This window comes from Rhipicephalus sanguineus, chromosome 10 (assembly GCF_013339695.2).
Source record: "Rhipicephalus sanguineus isolate Rsan-2018 chromosome 10, BIME_Rsan_1.4, whole genome shotgun sequence".
Taxonomy (NCBI): Eukaryota; Metazoa; Arthropoda; class Arachnida; order Ixodida; family Ixodidae; genus Rhipicephalus; species Rhipicephalus sanguineus.
The window spans coordinates 68,937,635-68,949,289 of NC_051185.1; the positions used below are offsets into that span (position 1 = coordinate 68,937,635).

Here is an 11,655-nt window from a genome sequence, read left to right on the forward strand (position 1 = left end):
CCCCGTGGCTACATTTGCTGGCATGGCTACCTTTGCCAATCCCTCCTCGGCTGACTTAAGCCTTTCCGCCATAGCCATCGTTTTTTCCCGCTCTGTCGCTACCGCTTTCTCCAGCTCGGAGATTCTCACCTTGAGCTCATTCTGGGCGGCCATCATTATTTCCATCTTCGCCTCTAACTCGCATTGCTTACACTTGGCGTCAGCTCTCTCTGTCGTCTCATCCTCACAAACCTCTATTTTCCGCCCCATTCCGCATCCTGAACACTTTACGGTCTTTTTGACCATGGCTATAGAGCCTTCACGCGGCAGATTAGATACACTTAAAGCCAAATGATATCACAAAACTCCGCAAGTATGTTACACTTCAAAGCACCTGTGCACCTTTCAGCCACGTGGTGGCAAAAAAAAAAACAAATATTAAAAAAAAAACACCCGAAGCGACTGTCACACCACTTTGTACCAACAGCACAAAGTTGTAAGCTCTATTAAGCTGCAATCTAGTGGCTTAACTAAAGAAACAAGCTCGAATCATGCAAAAAAAAAAGCACTTATCTGACGCTGTCATTCCGGAGCCCACGAAAAACACGTCCGTCCTCTAGCAGCACCACTACCACGCTGCCGACGCCACCTGACGGGTATGTTTGGACGGGAGTCTCCGCAAACCTTTTGCTGCCTTCGGGGAAGAACTGCAGGAGCAAGCACGTTTTGCCTTCGGGGAAAGAACTGCAGGAGAAAGCCCGAGGAACCTGTTGTCCTGCTTCCCCCACCTGCGTGCCGTCAACCGCCGGACCCTTGCTGCTTCAAGTGTGCAACGACCCCTCAGCGACAGTGAAATGGACTGTGCCATGGTGGGAGGTGTCGTGTGTGTGATTGGTGGTCATCAAGAAGGAGGAGCCAAACTGAGGGGTTAAAACGACGGTGCTGAGTGAGAAATGGGGCTCTGAGCCCTCGGTAACAGGCTCATCCAATGCGCTCGTCGCTGAACTCTTACCTTGTCACTATGTAATTGAGTGTTCAAAAGTGCCAGTAAACTTGTTATTGTTTTCCCATCTTGCTAGCATCAGTTCCTCAACCCGGAGACTCGACTACGCTACCAAACGGAGTCCGGGTACGACGCTGCCCTATCGTAGCAACAGCATGGTTGCCGAGACGGGATGGATCGAAATACACCGGCACGACAAGGCCCATAAGTATAGGCATAAGCATAGGTAAGGCAAACGCTGAATTTAGCCCAGCTTCTGCCTTTCAGTCCGCTGGTCACGTTCTCAACCAACTCAGAATAACGGGAACAACCAGCAGAACGAGAAAACCTCCGGAAACCACGACTGCGTTTGAAGATGACTCGCAGCCTTTGAGTAGGGCTGCGGCATTCACTACTCTGGTCACCGCTGCCTTGGCCGTCTCCATAGACAGGGGGCAGGACGAGTTGAACGCCTTGTCGAAGCAGGCAATCTCCGCGGGATTTTCACTGAAACAAACATCGGAGAAAAGTTTGTAGCGAGGTTCCTTCTTGCGGACTATCGCAATGTGTAAGGCATTTAATAGAGGGAGGCTCAGCGGAAAGTAACTCCCTATTCATTGTTCATATCGCTTGTTATACTTAACGAATTTTAATGAAACAAAAAGCATTTTGTTTCTTACAGTCGGAAAATTGTTATGTATAGCAAAAATTTCGCGTAAGCACCACCGCTGTTCACTAATCTTTTTGTAAAAGATTAGAGGTGTTTGCCACACACTTCTGCAGACATTCTTCGGAGTTCGCAGAAACTTGCTAAATTCGCTCCTCGAATTCGTCAATAAGCTTTTCATGTTCTGTGATGAGTAGAGGCCGAATTTTTAATCATTAAGAAAGTCCGTTTTAGGCACCAAAAATAGGCAGGCAGTACAACGTTTTAGACGCCGAAAATAGGCAGGCAACCCAAGTTTTAGGCCTCCAACGTCGTTAATGTAGGCACAGTAAATTTTCACATCAATTCAAATAATTTCAAAACAAAGACGTGCGCGACCTCTATCTACGACAGGAAAGCAAAAAATATTATTCGTTATCATGGCCCAAAGGCGCCAGCAGTTGAACATGGCCGTGGAATTGTCCTTTTTCCGCGCGGCTCGCAGAATTCGGTCACTCCTTTTATTCAGTAGGATGGTGAGTCAACTGTCCACTGTCGAATCAAAACACTCCTGGGCCTCTTTCTTTTCGGCATGGCTAAGAAGGGCAGCACGGGAGCAGGTAGCCAGACCGCTAAAAGACCAGAAGGGAGGAATGCCTCGTATTGGCCGGATCTAATCACGTAGGGTCAATTTCTCCCATATCGGTGAACACCTTAAAGGGGTGGTGCCATCAAATTTCGAGGCTATAACAAGCCTGTTGTGGGTTTCCTCTGTATGCAAGGACATTCCACACGAAGGGTTGGACACAGCAAACGCTTAGAATATATTTTAATTCACTTCCAAAGTGTACCTAAATGCTCATTCTCCCGATCGAAACCCATCGCTAGCGCGCCAACAGTGACGTAGATCTGTAGGATGGGCAACGAAAGTTGTAGTGACGTCACACCAAATCTGCTGTAGTAACGTGAGTGACCTCCGGACCTTTGCCACTTCCGCAACGTACGTACCGGCTGTAATGAACTAGAATACATTCTAGTTCACTGTAGTACCGGCAAAGCATCGGTTGCTACATCACTCCCCGAGTTTCGATCGCTTCCTGGCTATGTGCGTCACAGCCTTGTGTGGTCACGTGACCACGCCTCCTACACTTCTACGTCACTGCCCAACCTCGGCGCTCAGAAACCGAAACCGAAAGTTGTCCAAATCAAAAGCGATATTAAGTTATTTAGCGAGAATACATGAATCTTGGTGCGTGCATCATGCTTCCTGGAGCTATAGGAAACGCTTACAGCAAAGAATGCGCAAGCCACAAATTTGGTGGCACCACCCCTTTAAGACGTAAATTACAAACAACACAAAAGCCGCGTGTACAACACATTTTTCTTTCTTTTGTTCTTCACTCTCCTCTCCTCTGACGGCTCCGCAATTTCGCATTCGTCCAATTCCCGCGCCATGTCAGCGCGGCGGCTTATGGTGGCCGGCGCGTCCCATTTCACTGCTGCTAGCGCTTGTTTTCCAGAAGTTGGTGGAACTAGAGGACTAGGCTGAACCCCGTAGAGTTCCGAACAGTCAGCGTTGCCTGGTAACATGAATAACGGTCTCAAACCGCACTCGAAAGCGAAATTTGAGGTTGAATAGTTAACCTCTAATTCATGCTCATATATCAAAATGGGGCGATAGGAACGTAAAGATTTTCGATGGAGGCGAAAATGTTTGAGGCCCATGTACTTAGATTTATGTGCACGCTAAAGAACCCCAGGTGGTCGAAATTTCCGGAGCCCTCCACTACGGCGTCCCTCATAATCATATTGTGGTTTTGGGATGTTAAACCCCAGATATTATTATTACGAACGTAAGGAACAAAGTAGGCATTTGCCTAAAATCCGGTCTCTAGTGATGAGGTTCCTCGCTGTCCCACCGCAATACGAACAAGTCGCTGGGCTTATTCCTGTTGTGTTTATATAGAAGTTGATAGGGCTTCTGAGCTTACGGTGCCATTTTCGAAGGGACAAGTGCAAATAAATACACCGATAGTTGGTCATGAAACGTTCTCTTCTTTCCCCGTTTTTACATTATCCCTGCCAAGATGTGTCCAACAGGGCCGGCTTTCTCTGTTCAAGCTTGCTTCGATGTGGACCTCTGTTGAGGGCTGCCTACAATGCCCACTGAGTGGCAACGCGTACTATCGTATGCGTGTTCCCTTTGTACAGCTATATTTCATTTTCATCTTGCCTTTCTAGCTGGCTCTTGACCCAGTATAATACAACAGCGAACCAGAGAGAGAGAGAGAAATTAGGGAAAGGCGGGGAGGTAAACCAGAATTGAAACATTTGCTCTGCTACCCTACACTAGGGAGCAGGGGAAATAAAGATGGAAAGAGGAGCGGAAAGAAGAGCAGGTGCGCAAAAACAAACAGAAAGGAAACAAAAAAAGGAAAGGTGAGAAGCGGGAGTACTACAATCTGTCCAATAGTCCACTTCCACGAAACCTCACTACCTTTATTTTTTTCTTTCGCTTCTCTCTCTCTCCGACCCATGTAAGTGTTTCTTAGCTCAAAGTGAATGTATATTCAAATGGCGTTCAATTCCGGGGCTGTGAAAGATTGATTGTGATGGGCCGAAACTCACTTGCAGCGAAGCGTCGGGAGAGGTGGCTTCCCGGCATCTTGTGGATTGGACGTTGGCATCAGCGTTCTTGCGCACTCTTCCATCTTCTCCAAGTTTAAGCACTTGATGGCGTTATGAGATTCTGCGAGTGATTGTATTGCGAAGAGACGAACTTAAAAAAAATTACGCGTGGTTTCACGGAGATGGTGACAACAATGATAACAGCACCAGCAACTGCGACAAGAACAAGGGTGACAACAATGTACTTCCTAAGCGCCGCAACATGATACATAACTTCTTTTACAGCGGAGCTCTTTTAGTCGACCCTGTGCCGCTGTAGTAGTAGTAGCAGCAGCAGTAGTAGTAGTAGTAGTATCACGCAGGTCACGTGACCAGAGGGGGAGTGAATAAAGAACTGTAGATGAAACAAAATGACAATGATGATGCTGGAAATGATGATGATGATAATGATGCGAAATGATGTTGCTGATAATGATACACGGCTGCTCTAGTCGTTGCTGCTGCTACTCCGACCCTTCCCTCCACGCCGCGAAGAAACCCAGCCGAATGGCGTACACCTGATGATCGGCCCATATGTTTCACGTGCCATCGGATAGGACACATAGCCCGCCATTGCCGCAGCCGTTGGACCTCATCACCTCGGCCAAGCTTCAACAATTGGGGTTCCCGCTCCGCACGTGCGCCATATGCTCCGTCCTTCCGCGCTGAGACAAGTGCGGAGCGTTTGTCGGAACATCGGGCCAGCCGCTCACCTAAGGTCCCGCTCGCATCGCCCCAGCGCCGTCAGTCCCGCTCGCCCCAACCTCGCCATTCTCGGTCTCGATTGACCGCCACTCGGGAAACTAGCTGGTGCAGCCCCCGGAGGTGACGCTGCATACACGATTTGGACTGAAAGTCCTCTCGTTAGTCCTGACAAGCGATGCAATCTTCTTGACGTTCTCGTTAATGGTATACCTGTCACTGCTCTCATTGATAATGGTGAACAAATATCTGTCATGAGCTCAAACCTCCGCCGCCGCCTCCAAAAAGTTCTGACGCCCGCGATTGCTCCCACCGTCCGTATAGCCGATGGGAGTACTCCTGCTGTGCTAGGAATGTGCACTGCGCGAATCACAATTTATGATAATCACACGTCAGTTCTGTTTGCTGTACTAGAAAATTGCCCTCATGACCTCATCCTTGGCATTGACCTTCTGACCACACACGCTGCGCTTATCGACTGCTCTGCAGGACTTCTTCGGCTAGAACTCCCTTCCTTCTCAGATACCGCTCCTGCCGGCCCGCCTCGTCTACGATCCATCGAGGTCCTTCGACTTCCCCTGCAAGCCGCAGTCCAAGTCCATCTCTCGCCATTCCCACCAGTACCCCATGGTCATTATGTTGCTGTCCCGGTTCCCGACGTCGCCATGACGCGCAATGTCACGCTCCCCAACACGTTGGTGACAGTTACCGCCAATCGAACTTCTTTTCCCGTCCTCACTTTTGGCTTCTCGACGCAAGTGCTTTCTCGCGGCATGTCACTTGCACATCTGACACCACTGGCCGACCATACAGTTTCCGCTTTGACCACAGATGCGCCACCAGATTTTTCAATGCCGTCATTCGCTTCACGTTCCTCTTGCGACCGCTTCACGCCAATGATATCCGAAGAGCTCACTTCAGAGCAAGTCTCTGCTCTCCGCCGCCTCCTCGTTTCCTACCAGGACATCTTTGACTTCGACGACCGTAATTTGGGCCAGACATCCGTGGTCACCCATCGCATTGATACCGTTGATGCTCGACCCATTCACAGACGGCCATACCGTGTGTCAACACCGGAGCGTGTTATTATACAACGGGAGGTGGATAAAATGCTTCATAAGGGCATAATAGAGCCCTCTTCCAGTCCCTGGTCCTCCCCTGTTGTCCTTGTTAAAAAGAAGGACAATAGCTGGAAATTCTGTGTTGGCTACGGCCATCTCAACCATATTACCAAGAAAGATGTGTATCCTCTCCCGCGTATCGACGACGCACTCGATTGCTTGCGCGGCGCCAGATATTTCTCGTCAATCGACCTGCGCTCAGGGTACTGGCAGATCAAGACAGAGAGGAGACTGCCTTCGTGACCCCTGATAGACTTTATCGGTTTAAGGTGATGCCTTTTGGCTTGTGTAATGCTCCCGCGACTTTCGAGCGCATGATGGACTCTCTCCTTCGAGGCATGAAGTGGTCCATCTGTCTTTGTTATCTGGACGATGTTATTGTTTTTTCCACCACCTCCGAAAACCATCTTACTCGCCTGTCCAGACTGCTTGATGTTTTCCGATGTGCTAACCTTCAAATTAACTCGTCGAAATGTCCCTTTGGACAACGCCAAATCTGCGTACTCGGCCATCTTGTTGACGCTGCGGGCGTGAAACCAGACCACGGGAAAGTCCGAGCAGTTCAAGATTTCCCCACTCTCCGCTCGGCCAAGGACGTCCGCAGTTTTCTTGGACTGTGCTCCTACTTCCGTCGTTTTGTCCAGAACTTCGCCGACGTAGCTCATCCTCTGACCTGCCTACTGAAAAAGGACGTCGCATTCACTTGGGGCCAACAACAAGCGCACGCTTTCTCATCCTTCGTTTCCATCCTCACCAACCCGCCAGTTCTGGCACACTTCGACCCTTCTGCCACTACGGACCTTCGTACGGATGCCAGTGGCCACGGTATAGGCGCAGTGCTTGCACAACATCTACAGGGCATGCACCGCGTCGCCGCGTACGCAAGCCGCCTTTTGTCGCCATCGGAACAAAATTATTCGATCACCGAACGAGAGTGCAGCTTTCGTCTGGGCTATCACGAAATTCCAACCGTACCTGTATGGCAGACACTTCACGGTTATTACAGACCATCATGCGCTTTGTTGGCTCTCCTCGCTCAAGGACCCCACGGGACGCCTCCGCGCTGTGCTTACAGGAGTACACATTTTCTGTATCCTATAAATCTGGACAACTTCACAAGGATGCCGACTGCTTGTCTCGGCACCCAGTCGATCCCCCTGAAACGACGGAAGATGACCATGAAGCACTCGTTCTCTCCATTGCAGACTTCGTCAACATGGCTGCTGAGCAACGCCGCGACTTGTCTTTGCGGCCTATTATAGATGGTCTGCAATCTCCACAGCCTGACCGCTCCATACAGATGTTCGTCCTTCACAACGACATCTTGCACCGCTACAACGCCCGCCCTGACGCTTAGGGCACACTGACTCAGACTTACCAAAATTTTCCTCAACCGGACTCATTCGGACTCAGTCTCACTAAAATTTTTCTCAACCGGAGTCACTCGGACTCGTAGTCACCAAAGTATTACTCACTCGGACTCACTCAGACTCACGGCTCGATCTGAGTCTGAGTGAGTCTGAATGAGTCGACTCATAAGTGAGTTTGTCAACCTATGGACACAAGGAATGCGAAACAGTACATAGAGAAAGGCCCCCTCATCGCCCACCGTTCGTTCCGGAGTCTTCCAGGAATGACAGATCTTGATTGGATTAGGCTAACGATCGCTTCTTATGCATGAATATTCTTCACGTGCCATGCGAGCTTATTCCACAATGATGGAGGTGTGGTCGTCCGGGTAGGAGAAAATCGCCTTGGTCTTAGCAACCCAGCGGTGCAGCCGCATGCGCTACAGTGTATACCCAGGAATCCCTCCTTTCCTTTTCTGTGGATTATCTCAGCCACTGGGATTAGCAATTCGTCAGTTCACAGGTGAATGGCCCGCGCCTGAAGGCTGGCGCCTACTCCGTGGAAGCAGGACTATTTTAATGTTTCGGAGAAGCAACCCTGAACAATAATCCTTTTGCCAAGTTTACTGTGGGCAAGTTAGAACTGTAAGATTGTTTGTACGAGCGTGCTTCATATGTCCAGCAAACATGATCACTGGTGAAATCGAGAAACCGCACGTAATCATAGTGTGGAACCGGATGTAATCATAGTGTGGAATACGTGTTATGGCCAGGGACGATAGATATTCTTCAAATATTCTGACCATTTGTGACAACTCAGAATACAACCCCGATGCCCTACACTGTAAGGCTACTAAGAAATCGTACACATATCTGAAGACTATCAGGACTTGGGTTCCTGGTAAACGCTGCTGTAAGACTGTCTCGTTTTGCTTGCAACAGGTCGGCCCACAAAGGCGCGATGCACGTCCCAAGACACACCCTTGTTTTGAATGTAAACATAATAATTTACCTGTACATAAGTACGTTCGAGATAAAATTACACCAAATTGAAGAAATTTCACAAGCTTAACACTGTTTGGTTTTGAAAATCGTTTTCACCCATATCCTAAATCTTTTAAACGATCTTTATTACTCGCTCCCACATAACAGGCCGTTGAAACGCATCAATGAACGCAATGAGCTCCACGGTTGCTCGACCATCCTGTCATTGTCTGCTGCAACAGGCGAAAGTTAAGGAAACGGAAAAAGCTGTGCACCCATAACGCGAAAAAGCAGTGTACACGTTATTATTCATCATTATGCTAAAAAAATATTCCTTTTTCCTACTTGAAAGCGAATGTTTAATTAGTATATCAGGGGTACTCTGGAACCCAGACTTTTGAAACACGCGCCTTGCCTTACTGAGCCGGCCCCTAGCTATGGAAAGTGGAAGGAAGCTTTTAGAATACGCTGGCTCCCTCAAGCAGCTCCTTAAAACAAGGAGGCATTAAGGACTCCTCACGTAAGGTAAGGAAATGGTCTGAGGTAAGCAGCGTTTCAGAATACGGGCCTGAGAAGTTTTGCAGTGACAACGCGGCCGCAGCAAGCACAACACCGGGTTAATTGAGAAAACATGGCAGGGACCTTCGCCCAGCAGTGGGCGTAATCAGGCGTATGATTATGTTGATAAAACACTTCACTTAAGTGAAGTTCGCAACCGTATCTTCTGGGTTTTCTTTTTTTTTTCCTTCCCCTGCATATGTATGCACCCACCTTTCAGTGAGTTGACATCGCAGATAATGTTGCGCATCGCCTCGTATCCTCTCTCCTGGATCCTGAGGTCCCCAGTCACCGCTTCAGAGCAATTGGCCAGACGTTGGTGACATGGCGACTTTGCTTTGATGATGCTGCAATGTAAAAATTGATTGCAAAGCGACAGATAAACATCCTGCAGAGCTTTCGCAAGGTGGTCATTGTCGTTATGTGAAGTTTCAAATTTTTCGCCCTACTCTCATCAAATTCATATAAGCGATCGACTTATTGATTGATTGAAAATATGATACGCGAACTTTGGTCAGTTACAGCATTAAACGTCACCGCACATGACGTAAGGAAGATCGTTGTTAGGCCTGCAAGTGGATATTTATGCACTATTATTTGTTAGACACAAAATTAACGAGAACTGACAGACAATCAACCGAGGAAAGTATAGGGAATGTTATTTTTAGTAATTGTGACATATATGTGAAAAAATTAAAGTGGACGAAAAGATGACTTGCCGCCGTATGCTGAAAGAAATGGCTATATAAAACAGCCGCACAATACCTGCAACCTCTCTTGAGCTCCTCTTCGTCGTACTCGCCCTCTGGGCTAGGCTTAAACTCCTCCCGCCATAACACGGTCATATACATTGCGTAGCACACTTTTACCGAGTTCGGGTCACATCTGTCAACAGCTGAAAAAGAAGAAAAAAGAATAACGAGAAATAGAGGCTCCTGTTTCTGGATATCTACTATGCAGTCAAACCAGAATATCTGATTGCTCAAGCACATTTGTGCTTCAGCAACGCCTTGAAATAAAAGGGCCTGGTGCCTACGGATACTGCGATCAGCTTGCATATTAGAGTGTGTAGGTTAGTGTAATCGTATATACGTGTGTAAAATAAGTGCATTAATGTATGTATGTATGTATGTATGTATGTATGTATGTATGTATGTATGTATGTATGTATGTATGTATGTATGTATGTATGTATGTATGTATGTATTATGTGCAAATTAAGCTGTACGCATTTTCGGCGGACAGGAACTTCAACGCAACACTTGTTCATGTTGGGGATCTGTTTGCATGGGCGTCAGCAGGTAGTTGCAAGAAGGCCACCTGCCCCACCACCCCCTCCTCACCCCAGCGTCAGGCTAGTACTTGACCCCACCCAAGCCACACCAGCTCACCCTTCTCCCCCAAGGGCGATGCAACGCGGTTTCGCAACCTCCAAGACGAAATCCTGCCGACGCCCATGCCTCTATGCAGTCTACTTCCAATAACCTGAAATTAAATATCATTACATGTTCAAATTTGCCTTGTATTCGTATCACTCACATTGCCCTGTAGCCGTCGACAAGGAGACGATCAGAATGCCCGCCACGGTGATCACCGCCGTTTCTTTCAAAGCAAACGTGCACCTTGACTCCATGCTCGTCAGGTGCGTAGTCACTTGCAGCAGTCTTGTAACCCGCGGGAGAAGCTGTATATCCCGCCTCTTTGCAGACTCTGCAGAGATATGGGTGCAAATGTGCGCCGTGAAAATACGAGGGACGGTTGCAAAAGTAGTCAACCGATTGCAGTGTTATCGTGTCGGTCATACGCATGCACTGGCGCTCGTGGCCCAATGTACGAGTAGGTGCCATTTTACTTGTTTATCGTATAGTTAGTCCGGGACAAGCGCGCCGTCAACGCCCATCCTTGTCCACAACATCCGCGCCATACGTTCACTACATTATATTGTGACGGAATGTCGGCTATTGCGGTGACGAAAGGCAAGGAAGAGTGCTGTTTCCCTGATATTGCTTTAGAAACGTGATCCTTGCAACGCAAAAACTCAAAAATGAAAGAAGCATTCAGAGGGATAAGAGCAAAGAAAAAGAGGAGCTTATTTTTAAGTTGCCTTGCAAGCGTCATAGCACTCATACCTTAGTGTAAAGGAATGACTTGCAAAACTGTATACACAGAACTTTAAGTTAGAACACGAGTCTCGAATTCGCGGCCCACGGGCCGCATTCGGTCCGCGAACTTTTCGCTAGCTCGCACATGACTGTCTTCGTCCCATAGTTTTCTATATATTTTTTAAGGAGTATGTTCATGAGCTGCCCAAGCGGGACTGGCTCAAGCATTTTTTTTTTCATGAGGCACCCCATGCCGGTTACGATGTATAAAAGCATACGCGTGGAGCAAAAGCTGTATACTTTAGAATCGGCGTCCAGGTTTCAGTCATTCTGTTGATCAGTGTCGATCTATTTCTCAGAAGCTGACATCAAATTTCCTTTAGAAATGACCCATGTATGAGCGATGGGACAGGCCTTCCTTCAAATGGCAACGTCAGGCGACATTTTATTCAAACTCTTCCCCCCCCCCCCCCTCCCGCTCCTACCTTCTTCCCTATTCCGGCCCATCGTGGGATCAAATTTCGTGATTGCGGCCCGCTAGCTTAGGTACGTTTGAGACCCCTGG

General features: G+C 48.2%; 1 protein-coding gene across 1 annotated transcript; it reads right to left on the reverse strand.

Moving 5' to 3' along the window:
- Positions 1-1,257: 1,257 nt before the first annotated feature.
- On the reverse strand, positions 1,258-11,035 carry LOC119372081 (uncharacterized). The gene is made up of 5 exons (XM_049420111.1): positions 10,528-11,035; positions 9,754-9,883; positions 9,202-9,335; positions 4,988-5,105; positions 1,258-1,468 (listed from the first exon to the last, which is right to left on the reverse strand). The coding sequence occupies exons 1-5, from the start codon at positions 10,619-10,621 to the stop codon at positions 1,258-1,260; spliced, it is 687 nt and encodes a 228-aa protein (XP_049276068.1). The 5' UTR covers positions 10,622-11,035.
- Positions 11,036-11,655: the final 620 nt, after the last annotated feature.

Excerpts from the sequence above, each read along its gene's own strand:
- LOC119372081 (XM_049420111.1), bottom strand. The coding sequence starts at position 10,621 with ATGGAGTCAAGGTGCACGTTTGCTTTGAAAGAAACGGCGGTGATCACC. Across the intron at positions 9,884-10,527 it reads GTCGACGGCTACAGGGCAAT|CTGTTGACAGATGTGACCCG; the intron begins GTGAGTGATACG and ends CTTCTTTTTCAG. Across the intron at positions 1,469-4,987 it reads CGATGCGAGCGGGACCTTAG|TGAAAATCCCGCGGAGATTG; the intron begins GTGAGCGGCTGG and ends TGTTTGTTTCAG.